Source organism: Tamandua tetradactyla, chromosome 7 (genome assembly GCF_023851605.1).
Source record: "Tamandua tetradactyla isolate mTamTet1 chromosome 7, mTamTet1.pri, whole genome shotgun sequence".
Lineage (NCBI taxonomy): Eukaryota > Metazoa > Chordata > Mammalia > Pilosa > Myrmecophagidae > Tamandua > Tamandua tetradactyla.
Window position 1 is genome coordinate 30,482,276 of NC_135333.1, and position 26,532 is coordinate 30,508,807.

At 46.2% G+C, this 26,532-nt stretch overlaps 2 protein-coding genes across 10 annotated transcripts in view; both read right to left on the reverse strand.

The window, feature by feature from the left end:
• Positions 1-20,651, reverse strand: part of BAIAP2L2 (BAR/IMD domain containing adaptor protein 2 like 2) — a 77,835-nt gene extending 57,184 nt beyond the window's left edge. Inside the window, exons 1-4 of one of the 2 annotated variants that reach the window (XM_077168801.1) lie at positions 20,436-20,651; positions 19,269-19,344; positions 18,545-18,631; positions 18,016-18,077 (exon numbers count right to left, since the gene is read on the reverse strand). In XM_077168801.1, coding sequence (XP_077024916.1) covers positions 18,016-18,077; positions 18,545-18,631; positions 19,269-19,344; positions 20,436-20,486 — 276 coding nt within the window. In that variant the 5' untranslated portion in view covers positions 20,487-20,651. The remainder of the gene's footprint in view (positions 1-18,015; positions 18,078-18,544; positions 18,632-19,268; positions 19,345-20,435) is intronic. The other variant, XM_077168802.1, reaches the window with a different exon arrangement.
• A 534-nt stretch (positions 20,652-21,185) lies between these two features.
• The window catches only part of PLA2G6 (phospholipase A2 group VI), a 107,994-nt gene continuing 102,647 nt past the window's right edge, over positions 21,186-26,532 (reverse strand). For all 8 annotated transcript variants that reach the window (XM_077168811.1, XM_077168803.1, XM_077168805.1 and 5 more), the window contains 5 exons: positions 24,373-24,509; positions 23,896-24,050; positions 22,743-22,910; positions 22,163-22,236; positions 21,186-22,026 (listed from right to left, as the gene is read on the reverse strand). In XM_077168811.1, the coding sequence (XP_077024926.1) occupies positions 21,882-22,026; positions 22,163-22,236; positions 22,743-22,910; positions 23,896-24,050; positions 24,373-24,509 (679 nt within the window). In that variant the 3' untranslated portion in view covers positions 21,186-21,881. The remainder of the gene's footprint in view (positions 22,027-22,162; positions 22,237-22,742; positions 22,911-23,895; positions 24,051-24,372; positions 24,510-26,532) is intronic.

Consider the following 26,532-nt stretch of genomic DNA (forward strand, 5'->3'; position numbering starts at 1 on the left):
TTCACAGCTGGCAAAAACCCTCCTCCCGTCTTCTAACTCTCCCTAGTTTCTTTCTGCTCTCTCCTGTTTGCATCCTACTCGTGCACCTCAGTCTTGTCCCTGAGTTTTGTTTCTTCACTCAGCCCTTTGGTGCTCTCTAAAGACTTGGAATTACACTTAACTTTTGGCTCTTTTGGCCACTTGCACCCAAGACTGCAGCCCTTTGCTTGAGCTCAGGCCCCGGGCGTGCAAGCCTCTAAAGCTGGCTTGGACGACACAGTGCCCTGCGCCCCGCAGGCAGCACACACAGAGAGATGTTGAAGTCTAATATAGGGAGTGTCTCTTAGAACCTGGGACAAAGTAAAAGAGGCTTGGAGAAAAGAGGTGGGAATCTGTCTTACAGCCGAGGAAAGTATAATATTAAGATAAAGGAATGATCGATGATGGCAAGTATTTAATTTGAAATTAAGAGAAAATCTATGGCCTTAGGCAAGGGGGATGTCATGTGCATGATACTCTGGTGAGCAACTGAAGTAAAATGGTGAGAGCAGAAAACAGATTGCTAGGAAGTGAAAAATTTGTTAATGATAATACAATGGAGGTAGCTGAGTTCTTTTGCAAAAGCTGTTGGTCAATCCAAGCATAATTGTTAAAATACATTATTGATGTAAAGAGAATAAAAGCTTTATGAATGGAAAAAAAAAAAGAGGCTATTCTGGAGTCTACTCTTATGCAATCTTCATTAGTTAGTACTAATTGCCATGGTTTGCTAAACCCCAACCAACATCACTCCTATTAACTCTTAAGGACACCTAGGGCTCGAACTGACATTCTATAAAGTTTCATGAACTATGTTTGCTTTCCTGGAACCTATAATTTCCAGAGAGTTTTTAGGCCAAATAAATACTGAAACCCAGAGGGACCAGCCTTTCCAAGATTATCAACTAATTATATCCCCTGTCCTTTTGTGTTGACTCCCCTTCTCAACATGAAAAAGTCAGAACAGGCATTGCATAAAGATCCCTATACATTTGGAGAAGGATCAAAGGGGAAGGAGGAGGTATAGCAGAGAAAATAGGATTTAACAAATGAGTATGATTTCTGAATCACTATATTGATATTTCTTTTAGCCTCCAGTGTTTTGGAGTAGCTAGAAGGAAAAATCTGAAATAGCAGAATAGTAACCCATAACAAACTCTGAAAACTGTTCTGTATCTACTTGTTGAAGTGTACTTTGAAAAGTATTGCTTTTCCTTTCTTTGCTTTGTATATATGTTATATTTCACAATAAAAAACGTTTTAAAAAAACAATTAAGTCAAAGAGGCTTGGGGCAGAGGATTACCTGTTTAAAGACGTACAATAGAGAATCTCTTTATCATAGGGAGTAGAGGGGGCATTTTAATTCCTATATACTGGGGAATTCCTAAGCACAAACTCAGGACAAGATGTAGGCTCAGACAAGACAGAGTGGGCCTTGCACTTAGCCTCAGGCTGATCCTTTGATAAAAGGAATAAACTTTGAAACAGAGCACCAGCAAGAGCAGAGCCAATTTGCAAAGCCTTTGGAAGGTGTTTTTGTGCATTGGTTTGTTTATTTTTGTTAGCTCCTAGCACTCAAGGAAATCTTTATCATATCACAGGCGACTCAGGGATTAAATCCCAAAGCTAACACCTAAAAATACTAAAAAGTTCAGGTGCAACAAAAGATTATAAGACAAAGAGACAGGAAATGATGGCCTACCCAATGGAAAAAAGACAAAAATTCCGAAACCATCAGTGAAGAAGACCAGATATTAGACATAGTAGATGAAGACTCTTAAAAAAGAGAGTCCCATTAAGCTTCAATGTTGGTTTCTCATCAGAAACCATGGAGACAAGAAGGCAGAGGGATGGAATATTTAGAGTGCTGAAAGTAAACAATTGCCAGACAAGAATTTTACATCTGGTGAGAATGTTTTCCAAAATAAGGAAGAGATGAAGACATTCCCAGATAAAATTTAAACAATTTTTTTTTTTATTTAAACAAAAGCTGAGGGAGTTTATCACCACTAGCTACACCATAGCCATTGCCCTGCAAGCAATGCTAAAGGGGGTTCTTCAGCCTGAACGGAAAGGACCCTAGAGAGTGGATCAAAGTGGCAGAAAGAAATAAACATCTATGGTCAAGGTATCATATGGGCAGTTATAAATGCCAGCACTATTGTATCTTTTGGTATGTAACTCCACTTTTTTTTTTTTTTTTTACTTCCTACATGTTCTAAAATGTAAATGCATAAAAAAGAATGATAAAATATGGGTTTGAATATGCAATGTATAAAGATATAATTTGTGCCTTTCCCGAGGGTGGCGCCAGTCAGTACCGCAGGCGGGTAAGCCAGCCCCAGGGATACAGTGTCGAGTATGCAAACTTGGTTCCAATTTTAAAAAGTTCCTCTTCCGCCACAGCTCCCCGGTGCTCAGGACCGGGGGTCAGCAGCAGTTGCTGCGGCACCCGACGCGGCCATCTCCGCTTGGGTGGACGCTGCCACCACTCCAGTGCGTCCTGCCCTGCCGGGGCGCGCATTTGTAAAGCCACAGTGCGACCCAGCGGGCCGAGGCGAAACTGCGCCCGACAGCCAACCAGGCGATGGAGCGAGCCACACGGTCAGCTCCCATCCCAAACTGTTAAAGGCTTCAGGGCAATGGTATGCGAAACAGTGTCCTTCGTCCTTTGTAATTGGAGAGTCAATATGCCCAGGATCCTGTGATGAAACCCTGATTACAGGTCTGCAACAGGAAAAATATATGTGATCCTGGACTTGTTGGACCAGACAGCAAAGAAGTGCTCAAGAATCAACCAGAGTGGAGGTTCCAAGATGGCGGCTTAGTAAGGTATGTGCGTCTTAGTTCCTCGTCCTCCAAAGCAACTACTAGGTGAACTGAAACAGTGCAGAACAGCTCCCGGGGCTACGGCAGGTAATGGACACACAGCGTACCCCAGTCTGGACTGGCTAGTCTGACTGCGAGACTCGGCTGCGGTGAGATCCCCGAGCGGTGCACGATTTCCCGAGCAGCGGCAGCTGCGGCGGTCGGAGCTACTCCCTCCCTCCTTCCCGGGCCGGCTGAGAGTCTCGGAGAGGCAAGTTTCCCAAGGCGGCCGGCGCCCCTCTTTTGCGGGCGGCTTCGAGTCTCGGCTTCGAGTCCGCGGCTACGAGTCTCAGATCAGAGGGCTATCCAAGCCGTGGTGGCCCCCCCCCACTGCGGGCGGCTTCCTGGTCCGGTGGGGAATTCCCCAGGCCGCGGCGGCCAGTGACCGACGCCCCTCCCCCGCGGGCGACTTCCTGGTCCGGTGGCGAATTCCCTGGGCACGCTGCGGCCGGCGACCAGCCACAGGGTCCCCTCAAGCCGCGGCGGCTGGTGCCCCCACCACGCGCGGCCCCTGAACCAACAGAGAGAATTGGATTGGAAATCCCCAGGCCGCGGAGATCAGTGACTGGGGGGATCCATTCCAAACACTTGAGACAAATGTGTGCCATGAGCGCCACCTACTGGGCAGGATAAGAAAAACAGAACCCAGAGATTTCAGAGAAAAATCTTACAACCTTGTTGGGTCCTACACCCAGGGAAATCTGACTAAACGCCCAGACGCCAGCAGCAGAAGATAACTGTCCACGCTCAGAAGATTGAGAATATGGCCCAGTCAAAGGAACAAACCAATAGTTCAAATGAGATACAAGAGCTGAGACAACTAATGCTGAATATACGAACAGAAATGGAAAACCTCTTCAAAAGTGAAATCGATAAATTGAGGGAGGACATGAAGAGGACATGGGTTGAACATAAAGAAGAAATAGAAAAACTGAAAAAACAAATCACAGAACTTATGGAAGTGAAGGATAAAGTAGAAAAGATGGAAAAAACAATGGATACCTACAATGATAGATTTAAAGAGACAGAAGATAGAATTAGTGATTTGGAGGATGGAACATCTGAATTCCAAAAAGAAACAGAAAATATCGGGAAAAGAATGGAAAAATTTGAACAGGGTATCAGGGAACTCAAGGACAATATGAACCGCACAAATATACGTGTTGTGGGTGTCCCAGAAGGAGAAGAGAAGGGAAAAGGAGGAGAAAAACTAATGGAAGAAATTATCACTGAAAACTTCCCAACTCTTATGAAAGACCTGAAATTACAGATCCAAGAAGTGCAGCGCACCCCAAAGAGAATAGACCCAAATAGGCGTTCTCCAAGACACTTACTAGTTAGAATGTCAGAGGTCAAAGAGAAAGAGAGGATCTTGAAAGCAGCAAGAGAAAAACAATCCATCACATACAAGGGAAACCCAATAAGACTATGTGTAGATTTCTCAGCAGAAACCATGGAAGCTAGAAGACAGTGGGATGATATATTTAAATTACTAAAAGAGAAAAACTGCCAACCAAGACTCCTATATCCAGCAAAATTATCCTTCAAAAATGAGGGAGAAATTAAAACATTCTCAGACAAAAAGTCACTGAGAGAATTTGTGACCAAGAGACCAGCTCTGCAAGAAATACTAAAGGGAGCACTAGAGTCAGATACAAAAAGACAGAAGAGAGAGGTATGGCGAAGAGTGTAGAAAGAAGGAAAATCAGATATGATATATATAATACAAAAGGCAAAATGGTAGAGGAAAATATTATCCAAACAGTAATAACACTAAATGTCAATGGACTGAATTCCCCAATCAAAAGACATAGATTGGTAGAATGGATTAAAAAACAGGATCCTTCTATATGCTGTCTACAGGAAACACATCTTAGACCCAAAGATAAACATAGGTTGAAAGTGAAAGGTTGGGAAAAGATATTTCATGCAAATAACAACCAGAAAAGAGCAGGAGTGGCTATACTAATATCCAACAAATTAGACTTCAAATGTAAAACAGTTAAAAGAGACAAAGAAGGACACTATATACTAGTAAAAGGAACAATTAAACAAGAAGACATAACAATCATAAATATTTACGCACCGAACCAGAATGCCCCAAAATACGTGAGGAATACACTGCAAACACTGAAAAGGGAAATAGACTCATATACCATAATAGTTGGAGACTTCAATTCACCACTCTCATCAATGGACAGAACATCTAGACAGAGGATCAATAAAGAAATAGAGAATCTGAATATTACTATAAATGAGCTAGACTTAACAGACATTTATAGGACATTACATCCCACAACAGCAGGATACACCTTTTTCTCAAGTGCTCATGGATCATTCTCAAAGATAGACCATATGCTGGGTCACAAAGCAAGTCTTAACAAATTTTAAAAGATTGAAATCATACACAACATTTTCTTGAATCATAAGGAATGAAGTTGGAAATCAATAAGAGGCGGAGTGCCAGAAAATTCACAAATACGTGGAGGCTCAACAACACACTCTTAAACAACGAGTGGGTCAAAGAAGAAATTGCTAGAGAAATTAGTAAATACCTCGAGGCGAATGAAAATGAAAACACAACATATCAAAACTTATGGGACGCAGCAAAGGCAGTGCTAAGAGGGAAATTTATTGCCCTAAATGCCTATATCAGAAAAGAAGAAAAGGCAAAAATTCAGGAATTAACTATCCATTTGGAAGAACTGGAGAAAGAACAGCAAACTAATCTCAAAGCAAGCAAAAGGAAAGAAATAACAAAGATTAGAGCAGAAATAAATGAAATTGAAAACATGAAAACAATAGAGAAAATCAATAAGGCCAGAAGTTGGTTCTATGAGAAAATCAATAAGATTGATGGGCCCTTAGCAAGATTGACAAAAAGAAGAAGAGAGAGGATGCAAATAAATAAGATCAGAAATGGAAGAGGAGACATAACTACTGAACTCACAGAAATAAAGGAGGTAATAACAGGTACTATGAACAACTTTACGCTAATAAATACAACAATTTAGAGGAAATGGACGGGTTCCTGGAAAGATATGAACAACCAACTTTGACTCAAGAAGACATAGATGACCTCAACAAACCAATCACAAGTAAAGAAATTGAAGCAGTCATTCAAAAGCTTACTAAAAAGAAAAGTCCAGGACCAGACGGCTTCACATCTGAATTCTATCAAACATTCCAGAAAGAATTAGTACCAACTCTCCTCAAACTCTTCAAAAAAATCGAAGCGGAGGGAAAACTACCTAATTCATTCTATGAAGCCAACATCACCCTCATACCAAAACCAGGCAAAGATATTACAAAAAAAGAAAACTACAGGCCAATCTCTCTAATGAATATAGATGCAAAAATCCTCAATAAAATTCTAGCAAATCGTATGCAACAACACATTAAAAGAATTATACATCATGACCAAGTAGGATTCATCCCAGGTATGCAAGGATGGTTCAACATAAGAAAATCAATTAATGTAATACACCATATCAACAAATCAAAGCAGAAAAATCACATGATCATCTCAATTGATGCAGAGAAGGCATTTGACAAGATTCAACATCCTTTCCTGTTGAAAACACTTCAAAGGATAGGAATACAAGGGAACTTCCTTAAAATGATAGAGGGAATATATGAAAAACCCACAGCTAATATCATCCTCAATGGGGAAAAATTGAAAACTTTCCCCCTAAGATCAGGAACAAGACAAGGATGTCCACTATCACCACTATTATTCAACATTGTGTTGGAGGTTCTAGCCAGAGCAAACAGACAAGAAAAAGAAATACAAGGCATCAAAATTGGAAAGGAAGAAGTAAAACTATCACTGTTTGCAGACGATATGACACTATATGTCGAAAACCCGGAAAAATCCACAACAAAACTACTAGAGCTAATAAATGAGTACAGCAAAGTAGCAGGTTACAAGATCAACATTCAAAAATCTGTAGCATTTCTATACACTCGCAATGAACAAGCGGAGGGGGAAATCAAGAAACGAATCCCATTTACAATTGCAACTAAAAGAATAAAATACTTAGGAATAAATTTAACTAAAGAGACAAAAAACCTATATAAAGAAAACTACAAAAAACTGCTAAAGGAAATCACAGAAGACCTAAATAGATGGAAGGACATACCGTGTTCATGGATTGGAAGACTAAATATAGTTAAGATGTCAATCCTACCTAAATTGATTTACAGATTCAATGCAATACCAATCAAAATCCCAATCCCAATAGAAAAACCAATAAGCAAATTTATCTGGAAGGGCAGGGTGCCCCGAATTGCTAAAAACATCTTGAGGAAAAAAAACGAAGCTGGAGGTCTTGCACTGCCTGACTTTAAGGCATATTATGAAGCCACAGTGGTCAAAACAGCATGGTATTGGCATAAAGATAGATATATCGACCAATGGAATCGAATAGAGTGCTCAGATATAGACCCTCTCATCTATGGACATTTGATCTTTGATAAGGCAGTCAAGCCAACTCACCTGGGACAGAACAGTCTCTTCAATAAATGGTGCCTAGAGAACTGGATATCCATATGCAAAAGAATGAAAGAAGACCCATATCTCACACCCTACACAAAAGTTAACTCAAAATGGATCAAAGATCTAAACATTAGGTCTAAGACCATAAAACAGTTAGAGGAAAATGTTGGGAGATATCTTATGGATCTTACAACTGGAGGCGGTTTTATGGACCTTAAACCTAAAGCAAGAGCACTGAAGAAGGAAATAAATAAATGGGAACTCCTCAAAATTAAACACTTTTGTGCATCAAAGAACTTCATCAAGAAAGTAGAAAGACAGCCTTCACAATGGGAGACAATATTTGGAAATGATATATCAGGTAAAGGTCTAGTATCCAGAATTTATAAAGAGATTGTTCATCTCAACAACAAAAAGACAGCCAACCCAATTACAAAATGGGAAAAAGACTTGAACAGACACCTCTCAGAAGAGGAAATACGGATGGCCAAGAGGCACATGAAGAGATGCTCAATGTCCCTGGCCATTAGAGAAATGCAAATCAAAACCACAATGAGATATCATCTCACACCCACCAGAATGGCCATTATCAACAAAACAGAAAATGACAAGTGCTGGAGAGGATGCGGAGAAAGAGGCACACTTATCCACTGTTGGTGGGAATGTCAAAGGGTGCAACCACTGTGGAAGGCAGTTTGGCGGTTCCTCAAAAAGCTGAATATAGAATTGCCATACGACCCAGCAATACCATTGCTAGGTATCTACTCAAAGGACTTAAAGGCAAAGACACAAACGGACATTTGCACACCAATGTTTATAGCAGCATTATTTACAATTGCAAAGAGATGGAAACAGCCAAAATCTCCATCAACAGAAGAGTGGCTAAACAAACTGTGGTATATACATACGATGGAATATTATGCAGCTTTAAGACAAGATAAACTTATGAACCATGTAATAACATGGATGGACCTAGAGAATATTATGCTGAGTGAATCCAGCCAAAAACTAAAGGACAAATACTGTATGGTCCCACTGATGTGAACGGACATTCGAGAATAAACTTGAAATATGTCATTGGTAACAGAGTTCAGCAGGAGTTAGAAACAGGGTAAGACAATGGGTAATTGAAGCTGAAGGGATACAGACTGTGCAACAGGACTAGATACAAAAACTCAAAAATGGACAGCACAATAATACCTAATTGTAAAGTAATCATGTTAAAACACTGAATGAAGCTGCATCTGAGCTATAGGTTTTTGTTTTGTTTTGTTTTGATTTTACTATTATTACTTTTATTTTTTTCTCTATATTAACATTCTATATCTTTTTCGGTTATGTTGCTAGTTCTTCTAAACCAATGCAAATGTAGTAAGAAATGATGATCATGCATCTATGTGATGATGTTAAGAATTAATGATTGCATGTGTAGAATGGTATGATCTCTAAATGTTGGGTTAATTTCTTTTTTTCCGTTAATTAAAAAAAAAAAAAAAGAGAAGAGATAATTGGAGCTGAAGGGATACAGACTGTACAACGGGACTGGATATAAAAACTCAGAAATGGACAGCACAATACTACCCAATTGTAATGCAATTATGTTAAAACATTGAATGAAGCTGCATGTGAGGTATAGGTTTTTTGTTTTTGTTTTTTTTTCTTTCTATTATTGCTTTAATTCTTATTCTGTTGTCTTTTTATTTCTTTTTCTAAACCGATGCAAATGTACTAAGAAATGATGAATATGCAACTATGTGATGTTATTAAGAATTACTGATTGTACATGTAGATTGGAATGATTTCTAATTGTTTTGTTAATTCTTTTTTTAATTAATAAAAAAAAAAAAAAAAAGAAAGTAGAAAGACAGCCTACACAATGGGAATCAATATTTGGAAACGACATATCAGATAAAGGTCTAGTATCCAGAATTTATAAAGAGATTGTTCAACTCAACAACAAAAAGACAGCCAACCCAATTACAAAATGGGAAAAAGACTTGAATAGACACCTCTGAGAGGAGGAAATACAAATGGCCAAAAGGCAGATGAAGAGATGCTCAATGTCCCTGGCCATTAGAGAAATGCAAATCAAAACCACAATGAGATATCATCTCACACCCACCAGAATAGCCATTATCAACAAAACAGAAAATGACAAGTGCTGGAGAGGATGCGGTGAAAGAGGCACACTTATCCATTGTTGGTGGGAATGTCAAATGGTGCAACCACTGTGGAAGGCAGTTTGGCGGTTCCTCAAAAAGCTGAATATAGAATTGCCATACGACCCAGCAATACCATTGCTGGGAATCTACTCAAAGGACTTAAGGGCAAAGACACAAACGGACATTTGCACACCAATGTTTATAGCAGCATTATTTACAATTGCAAAGAGATGGAAACAGCCAAAATGTCCATCAACAGACGAGTGGCTAAACAAACTGTGGTATATACATACGATGGAATATTATGCAGCTTTGAGGCAGGATAAACTTATGAAGCATGTAATAACATGGATGGACCTAGAGAACATTATGCTGAGTGAGTCTAGCCAAAAGCTAAAAGACAAATACTGTATGGTCCCAATGATGTGAATCGACACTCGAGAATAAACTTGGAATATGTCATCGGTAACAGAGTTCAGCAGGAGTTAGAAACAGGGTAAGATAATGGGTAATTGGAGCTGATGGGATACAGACTGTGCAATAGGACTAGATAAAAAACTCAAAAATGGACAGCACAATAATACCTAATTGTAAAGTAATCATGTTAAAACACTGAATGAAGCTGCATCCGAGCTACAGGTTTTTGTTTTGTTTTGTTTTGTTTTGTTCTTACTATTATTACTTTTATTTTTTTTCTCTATATTAACATTCTATATCTTTTTCAGTTATATTGCTAGTTCTTCTAAACCGATGCAAATGTACTAAGAAACGATGATCATGCATCTATGTGATGATGTTAAGAATTACTGATTGCATATGTAGAATGGTATGATTTCTAAAAAAAAAAAAAATGGACAGCACAATACTACCTAATTGTAATGTAATTATGTTAAAACACTGAATGAAGCTGCATCTGAGCTATAGTTTTTTTTCTTAAATATTTTTGTATTTTTTATTTTTATTTTTATTTTTTCTCTATATTATCATTTTATTTCTTTTTCTGTTGTCTTGCTATTTCTTTTTCTAAATCGATGCATATGTACTAAGAAATGATGATCATACATCTATGTGATGATATTAAGAATTACTGATTGCATATGTAGAATGGAATGATTTCTAAATGTTGTGTTAGTTTATTTTTTTAATTAATAAAAAAAGATATAATTTGTAACAAGTATAAGAGAAAGTAAGGGGCAGGGGGTTTAGGAACAGTGTTTGTGAATGCTACTGAGGTTAAGCTAGTATCAAATCAAGTAAGATTGTTATAGATTTAGGATGCTAAATTTAAGGTCCATGGTAACAAAAAATATATACCTAAAAAACATTAACAGAAGGAATAAGGGACTCTAAATTGTTAATTGCAAAAGATCAATTAAGTAAAAAAGCAAAGACTAATGGAAGAATTGAAGGACAAAAAGGAATAAAACTTACAAAAAACTAAATAGCAAAATGGCAGAAGAAAATCCTGCCTCATCAGCAGTTATTTTAAATGTAAACAGATTAACCTGTCCAGTTAAAAGGCAGAGATTGGCAAAATGGATAAAAACCATGACCCAACTTTATGAGAGACTCAAATTCAAAGACACAAGTAGGTTGGAAGTGAAAGAATGGAAAAAATGCAAGCAGTAGCCAAAAGAGAGCTAGGATGGCCACAGTAATAACAGATAAAATAGACTTTAAATAAAAAACTCTTACAGGGGACAAAAAAGGACACTGTTTATTGATAAAGGAATCAATTCAACAAGTCAACATGGCAATTTTAAATAAATACATGCCTAGTTGCAGAACTTCAATATATATGAAGTAAATATTGACAGATTTGAAGGCAGACGTAAATGGTTCTCCATTTATAGTAGGAGACTTCAATACACCACTTTCAATAATGGATGGGCCATCTAGACAGAAGATCAATAAGGAAATAGAAGATCTGCATGATACTGTAAACCAACTAAACCTGCCTGAAATAAATAGAACACTTCACCCAACAAGGGTAGAATATTCTTCTCTAGTGCTCATGGGTCATTCTCTAAGACAGACCCATGTTAAGTCTCAAAACAAAGCTCAATAAATTTTAAAATATTGAAATCATACCATGTATCTTCTCTGACCACAATAAAAATAAGCTAGAAATCAATAATAGAGGGAGAACTGAACAATTCACAAATATGTGGAAATTAAACAACATACATACACTTAAACAACCAAGGGGCCAAAGAAGATATCACAAGGGAAATTAGGAAACATCTTGAAGGAAATGAAAGTGAAATACAATATACCAAAACTTATATGAGGCAGCAAAGGCAATGCTGAGAGGGAAATTTATAACTCTAACACCCATATTAAAAAAAATAAAAATCGCAAATCAGAAACCTAACATCACAACTGGAGAAGCGGTGAGAAAAAGAGCAAACTAAACACAAAGTGAGCAGAAGGAAGGAAATAACAAAAAGTGGAGAAGAAATAAATGAAATAGATAATAAAAAAAGATAATGAGAGAATCAACAATACGAAAGTTGGTTCTATGAAAGATCAATGAAATTAAGAAACCTTTAGCTAGACTGACAAAGAAAAAAAAGAGAGAAAGGATGGAAATAAAAAATAAAAGGGCGGTATTATTACCAACCCCAGAGAAAAAAGAATTTTAACAGCGTACTATGAACAACTGTACTCCAACAAATTAAATATCCTAGACGAAATGGACAGATTCCTAGAAACACACAAGCTACCCTCACTGACTCAAAGAGAAATAGAAGATCTTAATAAGCCAAACATAAGTAAAGAATGAATCAGTAATCAAAAACTTCCCAACAAAGAAAAGACCAGGAACTGGTTTCACCGGTGAAGAATTAACAATCCTGCTTGAATGCTTCCAAACAATTGAGGAGGAAGAAATATTTCCTAATTCATTCTATGAAGCCAACATCACTTTAATACCAAAGCCTGATAAAGATACCACACACAAAAAACAAAAGTACATACAAATATACCTTATGACTATAAATGCAAAAATCCTTAACGAAAATACTAGCAAACTGAATTCAGTAGCATATTAAAAGAATTATACATCACAATCAAGTGGGATTTATCTCAGGTATATAAGGTTGTTTCAACATAAGAAAATCTACTAATGTAATATACTGCATTAATAGAATATAATAGCAACTAAAAACAAGCACATGATCATTTCAATTGACATTAAAAAGGCATGTGACAAAATTCAACACTCCTTCATAATAAAAACACCAAAAAAACTAGAATAGAAGGAAAATTCCTCAAAATGACACAGAGCATATTATGAAGAACCCACAGCTAACATACTCAATGGTGAAAGACTGACAGCTTTCCATCTAAGATCAGGAACAAGATAAAGATACCCATTGTCACCACTGTTATTCAACATTGTGCTGGAAGTTCTAGGCAGAGCAATTAGGCAAGAGAAAGATATAAAAGAAACCCAAATTGGAAGGGAAGAAATAAAACTTTTCCTATTTGCAGATGACATGATCCTATGATGGAAAATCCTGAGAAATCCACAATAAAGCCACCAGAGCTAACAATTTAATCTAGGTGGCAGGATAGACAATTAATACACAAGAATCAGGAGTGCTTCTGTTTACTGGTAATGAACAATCTGAAGAGGAAATCAAGAAAAATTTCCATTTATAATAGTAACTAAAAGAATAAAATAACTAGGAATGAATTGAACCAAGGATGTAAAGGACGGAAAACATTGCTAAAAGAAATCAAAGACCTCATTGAATGGAAAGACATTTCATATTCATGGATCAGAAGACTAAATATTGTTAAGATGCTAATACTACCCTAAAGATTTGCACATTTAACACAGTCCCAATCAAAATTCCAATAGCCTTCTTTGAAGAAATGGAAAAGCCAATCATCAAATTTATATGGAAGTGCAAGGGCCCTGAATAGTCAAAAACATCTTGGAAAAGAACAAAATTGGAGGACTCCACTACCCAATTTCAAATCTTATTACAAAGCTACATTTATCAAAACAGTGTGGTGCTGGGACAAGGACAGACAGACCAATGGAATCAAACTGTGAGTTCAGAAATAAACCCTCACATCTGTGGCCCACTGAATTTTGACAAGGGTGGCAAGTCCACTCGATGGATAAAGAAAGGTCTCTTCAACAAATGGTCCTGGGCAGACTGGGTATCCATATGCAAAAGAATGAGGGTGGACACCATCTCACACAATATATAAAAATGAACTCAAAATAGATCAAAGACCTAAATATAAGAACTAAAACTATGAAACCCCTAGAAGAAAACAGATTTTGGGATCTGCTATTAAGCAATAGTTTCATTTCGTAAATTTTACACCAAAAGCATGCATGACAAAAGAAAAAAATACATAAATGGGACTTCATCCAAATTAAAAGCTTTTGGGCATCAAGAGACTTTATCATGAAAGCAAAAAGACAACTTATAGAATGGGAGAAAATATTTGGAAACCATATGTCCAATAAGGATTTAATATCCAGAATAGACAAAGAATTCCTACAACTCAGCAACATAAAGATAATTAACCCAATGGGCAAAAGTCTTGAATAGGCATTTCTTCAAAGAAGATACACAAATGGCCTAAAAGCACATGAAGACATGCTCATTATCATCGGCTATTAGGGAAATGGAAATGAAAACCACAAAGAGGGCAGTGCGACCGTGGCTCAGTGGCAAAGTTCTCACCTGCCATGCCAGCGACCTGGGTTCAGTTCCTGGTGCCTGCCCATGTAAAAAAAGGAAAAAAAAAAACAAAAACCACAAAGAGATACCACTTCACACTCAGTGAGAAAAAAAAAAGGGGGAAAATAACAAGTGTTAGAGAGATTATGGAGAAATAGAAACATTTTTTTCATTGTTGGTGGGAATGTAAAATGATGCAGCCACTGTGGAGAACAGTTTGGCAGATCCTCATAAAGCTATGTATAGAATTACCATATGACCTGGCAATCCCACTCCTCTGTATATACCCAAAAGAATGGAAAGCTGGGACACGAACAAATATTTGCACACCTATGTTCATAGTGGCATTATTCACAATTGCCAAAAGATGGAAGCAACACAAGTGTCCATCAACAGATGAGGGATAAACAAAATAGGGTATAACTATACAATGGATCATTACTCAGCTGTAAAAAAGGAATGAAGTTCTGATACATGTAAAAACATGGATGAAACTTAAAGACTTCATGTTGAGTGAAATAAGCCAGACAGAAAAGGACAAATATTGTATGAGCTCACTAATATGAAATCATTTGAATATGCAGATTCATAGAGTCAGAAACTAGAATACAGAGTTACCAGGGTTTAGGGATTGGAGAATTACTGCTTAATCGTACAGAGTTTCTATTTGGGGTGGTGGGAAAGTATTGGTAACGGAATATAGAAGCTGGTTCTCAAGATGCAATGTACAGCTAGCAGGAGTCTCCGGGTACACGCAGGAGGTAAAAGGAAGCAGTCTTCATAGGAGTGGTCCAGCTAACGAGTGAAAGGGCGTGAGGACAGCACCATTTTCTGGCTCCCAGTGCATCAGTGGATCTAGACGCATTTGGTGCAGATGTCACACCATCGCAGACATGGCGTGCCTCTCGAGGGAAGAACCCAGAATCCTCTCTCATTTTGCCAAAGGGATGGAACCTGAGTCCAACTGAGCCTCTGGACACAGAACAGGCTGAACTGCACCGTGGGGGGTGGGAAACGACACAGGTCAAAAGGCCTCAGGGCTTCACCACACAAATCGTAAAGGAAAGACAGAGATGGAGGGGGAACCCTCCGTAGGGGAAGAGACTCAAAGACATGTTTGTTTGCTTGTTTTTGTTTTTATGAAAAGCAAGAGGAAACTGTAGCGTCTAGGGGTGTGTGCTGGGAAGAAACACAAGGGAGCATCAGGTCAGCATTACCGCTGGAGGGGAGGAGGCTGTGCTTTTGATGTGGGCATATGGAGGCGCTTCTGGGGAAACTGGCAGATTTCTTTACCTGGGATGTTTACCTTATTAATGACTCATTAAGCGCTGCACTTGTTCAATGGGATTTCCTGTATCTGTGTTTTATTTTACAACAAAAGAGGTTTAGAAAGGAAAAAAAAAAAAAGAAAGAAAGAAAGAAAAGACAACACCTGTCACTTCTTTGCTCCAAACCCTCTAAGGATGCTTTCTTTAGTCAGAGGAAAAGCCCGAGTCCCAACAAGACCACCTGCCCCATTCACTACTGCCCTCATCTCCTCTCCACCCCTCACATGCTCTGCTCCAGCCACCCTGGCCCCTGCCCCCTCCTTGAACCTTTCTGCTGGCTGGTCCCTCTGTCTGGACCTTTGTTCCCCTACACAGCTCCCTGGCTAACTCCCTCATCATCTTCGGGCCTTTTCTCGAAGTCACTCTTCTAGTGTTGATTTCTTTGACTGGCTATTAAAAATTGCATCCCGTCCAATCACTTCCCATCCCCCTTTCCCCATGCTACTATTCTCCGTAGCTTTTATTGCATCCAACATGCTACATATTTATTTACTTATCTTGGGTTTTGCCTGGCTTCCTCTTTGGGAAGGCAGGAATTTTTGTTTGCCGTATCCTTGGTGCCTACGATGGTGCCTGCCACCTGGCCAGGCCATGCGGCAGGACATTGTGGTCCAATGAGCGAGCCCAGGAGGGAGGCGGCCTCTGGCGCTGCTCTTTGGGGTGTGGTTCTGGCGGGGGACCCTGCCCAATGTCACAGCCAAGGCTTCACAGCCGTGACAGGACAGCTCTCCTTACAGAGCAGGCCCGGGTCAGACCCATCCCTGACCGGCCCAGCTGTGCCACCAGTGACGCGGAAACACATGAGCCCAGGGCACGTAGCCCATCACAGGCTGCCTTTGCGAGCTTCTCGGCTCCAACACCCAATGCCAAGGGGGCAGCATGGACTTAGCGCTGTACATTCAGCCCCCAGAAACAGGCCCAGGGGCCTGGTTTGATGCCCTGTGGGTGCAATGCAGCCACATTTTCTGCTGGTGACATGGTTTCCTACTCCCGCAGGCTAAACATACTGGTCAGTGTTCTATGGTGTCCCCAAAGACACTCTGATTTCCAGGGACCCCCCTACTCTGCTGCATGTTCGAGAACCATGGATTGTCACAATTGGTTGAAATTTCCTTCCGAACCTTCCAAGGCCCCTAGGAGCAGGTTCACCCCACTCCCCCCACTCTGCCTGGCACCCAATCCCTGGTTCGCTTTTGCCCCATTCAACACTGCCAGCCCCTGAGCTCTTGCTCATCTCATTCTGCCCTCTGGGAAGGGCCCCTCTCCTCCTCTCCATCTAGCCAAATCCCCCCCCCCAAACACAAACTTTTCAAAGCTTGATCTTTCCTTCCACAGTCAGTGAAGCCCCTGCTCGGTGCCAGCCAGCCTCGCCCAGGCCTGGAAGCTACAAAGAAAAGAAGCATCCCTGCCCTTATAAGGGCTCCCAGTCTTGGGAGAGGCAGAGATAAGGAAGTAAATGTTACTTCTAATTATCATAGCCAAGACACCTGGAGGGCCTGGGGGTGCCAGGGACTGTGGCAAGCAGGTTACGGTCATTAATTCATTTAATCTTTAAGAGAATCCTACAAGGCAATTCCCATGATAGTTTCCATTTTACAGACAGAGAGACACAGAGAGGTTAAGTAACTCGTCCAAAGTCACAAAGCCTTTAGCTGGTGGAGATGGGATTTGCATGCAGGTTCCGTGGCTGCAGAGCTCACTTTCTTAAACACATGTGCTACACACAGCTGTTGGAGTCCAGAGGGAGGAGGGTCTGAACGCGCTGGGGATCAGGAGAGGCTTCCTGGAAGAGGCCGCATCTGGGCTGGACGGCAGGGAAGGGTTCTAGGCTAAGAGAACCTGGCAGCCCAGCGACGGAAATCCCAAGCCAGGTCTGGGGACGGCCAGCCTTTTGGGGTGGCCAGGCTGTGCTTGGGAATACTGGGGTGGGAGTGAGGGCCCAGGTTTATCGGGGTCCAGAACCCCTCACAGACAAGCCCATGTTTAGTTCTGTGGGCAGTGGGGACCTGGAAGCGTTTTACTACTGGCAGCGACATGGTCCAATGCCTGTGGTTGCTCCTGGGAGAAAAGGCTAAGGAGGGAGGGACAGGGGAGCAGCAGGGGGCAGAGAGGAGGCCAGAGGCCTGGAGTCTAAGGCACTGGGCACCGTCCTTTCTTTTCATATCTCCTCCACACACTCTGGCCTCTTAGGAAATTATTAAATCTCTGAGACTCAGTTTCCCTTTCTATAAAATGGGCATAAACGTGGGTCCTGTCTCCTGGGTTGCCATGAGGTTGAATAAGGCAGTGCAGGTAAATTGTCCAGCCAACTCACTAAGGACCAGGTGGGGGCCTGGAAGTCCTCCCTGAGAAGGGAACTTGGGGGATCGGGCCCTGGTTTCTCCTCGGGGCACAGCCCACCCTCTTCCACGCCGTGGGCTGCGACACTCACCACCACCTCCAGGTCAGAGTTCAGGTGCCGCTGGGTGTCCGACATCTGTACCAAGATCTCACCTGGGAGTGGGGGATAGCGGCTTCAGTGGGGGGAAAGGCTGCCCCGCCTGCTCTTTTCTCACCAGGAGCTGCCAGAGGGGCATGCCCGAGGCTGGATTTTGGGACCAAAGTCCAAAATCCCACATGGCTCTTGGGCCTGGGGCGGTGCTCATCCCTGCCCTGGAACCCACCTGAGTGGGGGTAAAGGTTTGAAGGGGGTGGGCTCTGGGAATAGAATCTGATTCGGGGCCCTGGGCTGCAAGGCCTGTGTCTAGGGTGGGGAGGGGGTGCTTTTAGTAGGGCAAGTCTGTAGATGGCACTCCTCTGTGCCCCAGGATGGTGGGCAAGGAGGTGCTGGGCCTGAGGGAAGACAGCCGTGAGATAGGCTGAGGGGCTGGCCATCAGGAGGAGGCCTGGGCTGGAAAGACTTGGGGTGGGCTAGGAGGAGGCCTGAGAAGGTAGGGGTGCAATGGGGGGTGGTGCCTCACCCAGAATCTGCGAGGTGGAGCTCTGTAGGGCCTGCTCCCCAATCTTCTGGATGGCGTGGAAGTACACCTCAGCTGCCTCGGACAGAGCTGCTTGGCAAGACGGGGTGGGTCCAACACCAGCCCCTGCCCCTCATCCTGTCCCCGCCCCCCCCCCCCTGACTTCTCCCTTGTTCAGGGGAGGTGTGCGGAGGGCGCGCTGTGGGGTCTTACGTGGGAGTGCTTGAGGGAGGGGAGTCATCGGCCAGAGAGGGAAAGTGGGTGTAGGATGGGGGCCCCATGGTCAGGGCCCAGCATAGCTGTGCTCTGGGGCTGCTACCCCCAGCCCAGGGCCTGGCACAGGGCAGGACCTCAGTGTGTGTCTGTCGTGGGGGGGAAGCGCAGGCATCTGTGTGGCCCCTAAGGAGGGGGGGATAGGCGTGTTATGAGGTTCGGGGTGTAGGGGTGGGGGCTGGGCGCAGCTGTGGATTAGAGCAGCCTTTGGGTCCCAAGTCCTAAAACACAAGGAGGGACTGTCACGCTCAGCTCTGGGTGTGTCTCTGGGTGTAGGGTGGGGGCTGAGCAGCGGGTGTGGGGTGGAGGGATGGGTCTGGGCGTGTCGGGATGGGGTGTGGGTAGGGAGGTGCTGGTGTGAGGGTGAGCACTTCGTCTTCTGGAGAGCTGTGTGGTGCGGGGTGCAAAGAATGTGCGGTCGGGGTGCGGGCCGTTGGCCTGGAGGTGCACTCACCGCGGAAGGCGCGCAGGTAGTTGTTCCCCAGGTACACCAGGTTCTCTAGGGCGGGGTTAAACTGCTCCATGATGCTCTGGGCCCCGAGGGCGCGGGCGAAGGGCAAGGCGATCAGGAGAGGAAGAAGGAATGGTTGGCTGAGGCAAGTCATTGGGCCTCAGGAGCAGGCACCCCCAGACTCACTGAGAAGCTTCCAGACCCTGGGGGTGGCCCACCCAGAAACCTGGGGTCACTCAGAGGCCAGGCTCTCAGGCTACAGGGCCCTGAGGCCATCCTTGGGGCTCCGCTCCTGGCAACCGGCTCCTGCTCACAGCCCTGCCCTGGGGGGCTCCCTCCCTCCCACCCGAGGGAGCACCCCTCAGAAGGAGCCCCTCTTTCCTGCCAGGCAGCTGTGCATGCACCCCCTGAATGCGGCTCAGCCTGGCCTGGATCCAGGCCTCCCTCCAGGACACGCAGGGCTGGTGACAGTCACTCCAGGGCAAGGGCAGGCCTTGTCCCCTCAAAGCCCAGCAGCCCTGGGAACGAGGCAGGGTTGGGTGGTTGGGGCAGCCCAGGCCATGGCCATTGGACAGTGGACTTGAACTTAGACTTGGGTCTTGGTTCAAATTCCAGCAGCCTCTCTTCCTCCCTTTGTGACCTTGAACAAGCATTTAACCTCTGTGAGTCTCAGTTTTCTCATCTGGCCAGCTGGGTGATTATTTTCTACCCTATGGTAGGGTGCTCCAAGGCTCCCAGATGGAAGGCTCCCGCCATGGGGGTTGCTCAGCCAATGTCTATGGAACCTGAAGCTCCCCCTGCTGGAGGAGAGGTAGGGGGTCTGAATGAGGGGCTCAGAAAGACACCCCGCTGCAGACCAGGTGCCAGCTCCTTTCCCTGGGGCTCTCTGGGGCTGGGGTCTGGACCTCAGCACAGCTCCCTGGCCCCCTGCTTCCAGCCACAGCCACCTGGGCCTGGCCTGGCCTGCCTTGTCTAGTGCTCGGTTCTTACCCAGTGCCATCTTGGCCTGGCAGCCTCATGTTGGGGATCGCGTGGCTGACTGCCCCGAGGGTCCTGGCCCCCGGGCCCCAGCTCCAGGCTTCCCTCCCAGTGAACGCTACAGCCCCCGCCACTGTGTCCACCAGAGCCATCCCCAACTGCCATGCCCCAGCGTGGGCCATACACACTCACCTTGTAGATGGCGATGGTGGACCTATAGAACTGGTCCATCTCGGAGGCCATGGGGTGGGCGGCGCCTGAGCACTGAGCAGGGGGCTGGGGCGATGATGGGGCTGGGCACTGGGGGTCAGTGCCTTCTGGTGCCCACTGGCCGCAGAGCAGAGCCTGGAAATGGAGGGCTGACTGAGGAGGAGGGCGCAGCTTAATTATTCACCAGCCGGGGATGTCAGAATGCGATCTGGGGCGTAACCAGACACGGCGGGAAGGCGTCCTGTGACGTGGGCGGGCTCGTGTGACCTGCCCCTTCAATTATTTACCCCTCTGAGCCGCGGGCAGTGGGCGCGGGGCGGGATCGCGCTCCTGGGGCACCGCCCCCCCGGGACGCCCTGGCTCTGCTTCGAGGTGGGGCTGTACCAGGCCTTGTCCCCACACGGGGGGGGGGGGGGGCAAGCAGGGCGCCCGGCCCTCAGGCCGCCCCTCCCCTGAGCTCCGTCTGACCCCCAACACCTCGAGGCCGAGGTGGCGCCCTCTGCAGGCGGCGTGTGCATAGCAGGTGGGCGCCTGCTGCACGATGGTGCCCATGTCCCTGCCCTCTCCCAGGACCAGTGAGGCCCCCTGCCTCTGGGCACCTCCGGGCTGTGGAGGCCTGGGAGAGGGAGGTGTCTGGTTCGGGGAGCACCTGAGTGGGTGCAGGAAGAGGATGGGTCAGAGCCGAAAGTCACGGCCAACGGCAGCCGCGGCCAGGCCCTCGCTACTCCACAGACACAGGACACAGCAAACTGGAATCCAAACCATTTATTTCACAGCTTTGGGGTGGCCCCGAGGCCCCCCTCCCCCAGTCGAGTCCCATGGATACTCAGCCCACTTCCTTGTAGGAAAAAATAATTTAACTCACGGGGGTGACCTTTGGTTGCTGAGGAGAGTTCAAGGGTGGGGCGGCTCTGAGGGGTGTGGGTGATGGGGTGTTTGCTGAGGGGCAAAGTCGATGCTCCTGGGGGTGGGGGGGGCCACTTCTCTAGCCTCGCCCCTGGGAAAAGGGTAGAGGGTGGGAAAGGCAGGGAACCTGGAAGAGGCGCCGAGAGGCTGGAGCAGAGGCCGCCCTCTGGGGCCACCTGGGAGGCGAGGGCTGGGGCGGGGCACAACCAGCACCTTAGTGTTTGAGCTGACAGGGCAAGGGGTCCCGTCGGGTTAGTTGTCAGATGTTCCTTTATGGTCAGGGAGGGGGCGGAGGGAGTCTTCAGGCTTTTTAGGCCTGAAATGGCAGATGTCAGGAGTGGGGGAAGGAAGGAGGAGAAGGCGTTCGTGACCAGCTTTGGGCAGGAGCTCAGGGCCCTCTGCGCCCCCCACACCCCGACGCGGCGCGACTCTTGGGCCCAGCCCACCCAGCAGCGTAGTGTCTGGGCCCTGCCGGGCCGCCCCAGCAGGGAAGGGGTGGGGTGGGGTGGGGGGCTGGCAGCCTCACGGCGAGAGCAGCATCTGGACGAGACTGTGGAACTGCTCCCGGTGCTCATAGATGTACACCTCGGTCTCCCAGAGGGCGTCGACCAGCACCGCGTCGCTGACCTCGTCCAGCATGATGTCTGTCCCCAGCTGGGGGTTCAGCCTGTCTAGGCCAAGAGGAGGGTCACCCCAGGGTGCCCAGCCTGGGTGAGGGACGAGAGCTGGGACCGGGGCAAGCTTGGGGCCCGGAGAAGCCCCCTGGGGAAGGGAAAGCCTGCACCCAGGGCTGGGGCCCTCACCTGAAGTACTGGGTGCCGACCATCTCGCACCAGGCCCGGGCCCGGTCCACGGCCCGCCCGTCCGGATCCGTGCACTGATGAGGAGCCCCAGTCAGCGCCCCAGTTCATGCCCAACCTGGTGCTGCTCCCATCCCAGAGCTCCCACCCAGGGTTGGGCCTGAAATCCAGATCCCCAGGCTCTAGCCTGGCTTCACCACCCCCCAGCAGAGTGACCCGGGCCAGTGGCCCTCTATGAGCTGCAGTGGCCTGCAGGGGACACAGCCTTGTAGTTTCCAGGAGGGTCGGGGAGAGCTGGCTCAGGGTGGGTGAGTGAGGGGCCAGCCCTCCGTGCCCTCTCCCCCTGCAGCTTTTGTCCATCCTTCATTCTACCCCGGGCTACGTTTGATGAAAGGGATCCAGAGCTAAAAAGTTATTTGAGAAACTCTTCTCTGGATGGTCACCGACAGCCCCTGCCCAGCACTGAGACTGTGAATCAGGGACTCTGGAGCCTTGTCATCTCTCATGGCACCAAGGGCCCCCCAGGAGGACGGTGACAGCATCACCCTGGGGCTGGAGACCTCGAGGGAGGGACCTGACTCACACAGTCCACCACCATCTTGCCCAGTTCTTTGGCCCCAAAAACAGTCCTGGCCAGCTCCCAGGGGTTGCTGGGACGGAAGACATCCACACAGGTCACGGGCACCTGCGGGGACCGCCCTGTCCCCAAAGAGACGACGATGGAGAGTTTCTTCACCGTGTGGCCCTGTCCCTGTGGTGGACAGGAGAGGACAGCTGGAGGAGACCTTCCCTCCTCGGGACCTTCCGGGGAGATGCCCACAGCCGGAGCTCTGCAGGGCATGTGAGGAGAGGGGCACACGTGGCGCCGGGGTAAGCGCACAGCCTGGTGCGCACCCCTGCTCAGCCCCTGTAGGCCGGGACTGGGCCTGGACTCGGGGGTGGCAGCTTCCTCCCATCATAGGAGCTGGTGTGTGCATCACACATGATCTGCTCGTAAGAGCACTCTGTGGACCAAGAAGGACGCCACAGACACAGCTCTGGGCACCCTCCTTCACGGACTGGCTACTGCCTGCTGCAAGGTCAAGGCAGTGGCCAGGGAAGAGTATGACTATGATCCCCACTCAGCAGGTGGAGTGAGGGGTGGGGGCTGGGACCCATGCAGAGGCTGCCTGGTCAAAGCCCCTGGTCCCACTGCTGCACACACTGCCTCGTGGATCTCGGGTCTCGCTTCCATGGGCCCCCCAAGCTCCCAGAAGCAAGGGCCGCTTCTCCCTCTCCAGGTCGCTGGCTTTGCACTGCCCAACCCCAAAGGCCTCAGGATGGGGAAACATGTTAGAGGGCCACGTCCTCATGTCCGACTGGCACCCCATTAGCTGTAAGCTCCTCAAGGACAAGCACAAGGCTGGGCGTGGAGAGGCCAGGAGTGGCATATCGGCCCTGTGCCAGCTGCCCACCCCACTCACAGCAGACGCTGCCAACTGACCAGCACTTATCACCACTCAGTCCAGTGGTGACCCTGGAATCCTGCTCAGCACAGGGCCTCAGGCAGACACCACCCATCGGACAGGCTCAGGCATGAGTGCCAGCGGCCATGGAGTGCCAACACGAAGGAAGGTATAGGTACAAGCTCACTGCTTTCCCAGGAGCCAGACCCTAGGGAGGCTGTATGGGGGGGGGGGGCGGGGGGACTGCAGGTGCAGCCACACGTCTCCCCTCCGACCTGTCCAGGCCCTCACCTTGCGGATCAGGTCCTGGTTGTACTCGTGGATCTCGGTCATGGCATCCAACGTGGGGTTGTTGGCCAGCAGCCCACCGTCCAGGAAGCGCCCGTTGGGCCGGAAGTAGGTGGGGGCAGCCCCACTACTGCGCGCTGCCCGCCACACCAGCTGTTCTGGGGGTGGGAGGAGGAGGGTGGCCAGTGGCACAAGGGCCTGGCCTGAGGCCCAGCCCACTGCAGGTCTCAGAGGGTGCACGTGTGCGTGGGGGGCTGCGGGGAGGGGGAGTTGTGGGGAGGAGGGGGCAGGATGCAGCAGAGGCCCCCCAGGAGCCTCCTCTAGCCTGCCTGCCCTCGGCCGATAAAGACTCAGGAGAGATGACCATGCAGTAGGCGGGAGGGGTGGGGGTGCCGGGAGCAAGTGTACGACCTGCACCCACACCTCTCAGCCTCCCTGGGTCAGTCACCCTCCCACCGAAGCAGCCAACATGGTGTTAACCTGAGGGATGAGCTGGAGGCTTTAAGTTAACGTTGTGGCAGAAACGAGGCTCCCGTAGGGTCTCTGGAGCTTCGTAATTGCGGAAGAGGTGAAGTTCAGCTGGCTGCCGGTCAGACAGTGTTCCTGTCAGCATCACCCTGGTGGGAAACAAGGGGCAAGAAAACTGAGGTCATCCACCCATCCACCTTTCTCCTGGGTCAACAGTCACGCCCTGGGCCACTCCCACTCGCCCCTGGCCTCCAGTCTTTTTGGATGGGAGGGGTGGGCTTTTTGCTCTTCTCTGATCACAGTCCCCAAATCCCAAATTGGCTGTTTCCTACACTGCTGAGGAATGCCAGATTGGGACAGCCTCAGGAGGGTGATGTGGCAACCTTCGTCCAAACTGCCAATGAGTTTATCCATAGAACTAGAAATCCTATCTCTGTGAATTCATCCGAAGAAGCTCTAACCTGTGTCGGAAACTGGCATGCACAAGTCTACTAAAGGATGCACTGGTTGTACAAGCAAATGACCGGAATAACTGAAATGTCCATCAGCGGGACGGTAAATACAGCAGGGTTCAGCTAACAACGGGGTCTGCGTCACTGTAAAATGACCAGGAAGCGCTTTATGAACTGAGATGGGATGAGCGCCAAGATCGATGGTTAAGTGGAAAAGGGAAGGTTCCACACAGTGAGCCTTAGTGTACCACCATTTGTTTTCTTTAAAAGAAAAGAAAGTACGTATTTGCTTAGTCAGGACAGTACCTGGCAACTGTGAGTCACTTTTGGCATAGGGAGCTACAAGGTGGCTGCAGCTCTCTATACAGGGATGGGAGAGAGACTCTCTGTTCACTCTGTAACCTTTGATATCCTTTAAATGATCTACAATGCAGATCTATAACATATTAAAGAAGCCTCCTACTTATCTTGAGGTTAACAGATACCCTTAAGTACTGCTGGGGTTATAAACTGGCTTAGCCTCCTTACAAACCAATGTATTGGAGGGACCTCACCAAGATGTTAGAGTGAGAAGCTCCAGGGTTCATTCTCCCCACAGAATCTTTAAACAACTGGCAAAAATTTTAGAACCCTTTTTTTCCTCAGAACTCTGTAAACAGTTAAAGGGTTGCAGTAACTGGGCAAATGCTGAATGAAGAAGAAAACTTAAAACAGTAGGAAAACCATGTGGTGCCATTGCTGGATCTCCCCCACTCTTCCCCAGCTTGGCATGGAGCCTGTACTCTCAGCGCAGGTTGAAAGGTCCCTGGTCCCGGCTCCGGAGGAAGAAGAATTACACCTATGTGCATAGAGGGGTGCATGTATGTCTGCACCAGTTGATTTGGGGAAAGCCTGAAGGACCGAACCAGGACACTCATTTCTGGCTCACTGACCCAGAGCATACCTATAATGTGGTAGCAGCTTACAAAAAGCTAAATAAGTGTACAAAACAATCAAATTACATGATTATCATTTTTAAGACATGTAATAGAGCACCCAGGGCTGGGAGAAAATATTATTTTATAGGGAGAAGTGGGGGCACTCAGATCTGTGTAAGCAGGAGAAATGCTAAGGTCAGAGACAATGCCCAGAAAGAGAAGAGAAGATCCTATACTTTTGCCTAATTCTGTTCTTCAGTTTCACTGATAGGAGGTCTAATCTCTGAAGGAGAGCACCAGCCAATACAGAGCCCATATGCAAAGACTGTTTTTTGTTAGCTCCTGGCATTCAAGGAAATCTCTGCCATATCATTAGCTGGGTATAAACTTATGGCAACAGACATTTCACAGACAAAATTTTCCACATTAAAATATACAGTGTGTCAAAAAATTACAAGGTATACAAAGAAACAGGAAAGGATGGTCCACCCAAAGGAACAAGATAAAACATCAGAAACCATCAACAAAGAATAGCAGACTTTGGACATACCAAAGACCTTAAATAAATGGTCTTAAAATGCTCAAAGAGCTAAAAGCAAACATGGCAAACTAAAGGACATCAGGAAAATGATATATGACAAAATGGGAATTTCCATAAAGAGACAGAAATGATAAAAATAAAAAAGAACCAAATGGAAATACAAGAACTAAAGACTAAAATAACAGAAAAATTCTCTAGAGGGTTTCAAGAGTAGATTGGAATTGGTAGAAGAGAGAATCAGTGAATACAAAGATAAGGCAAT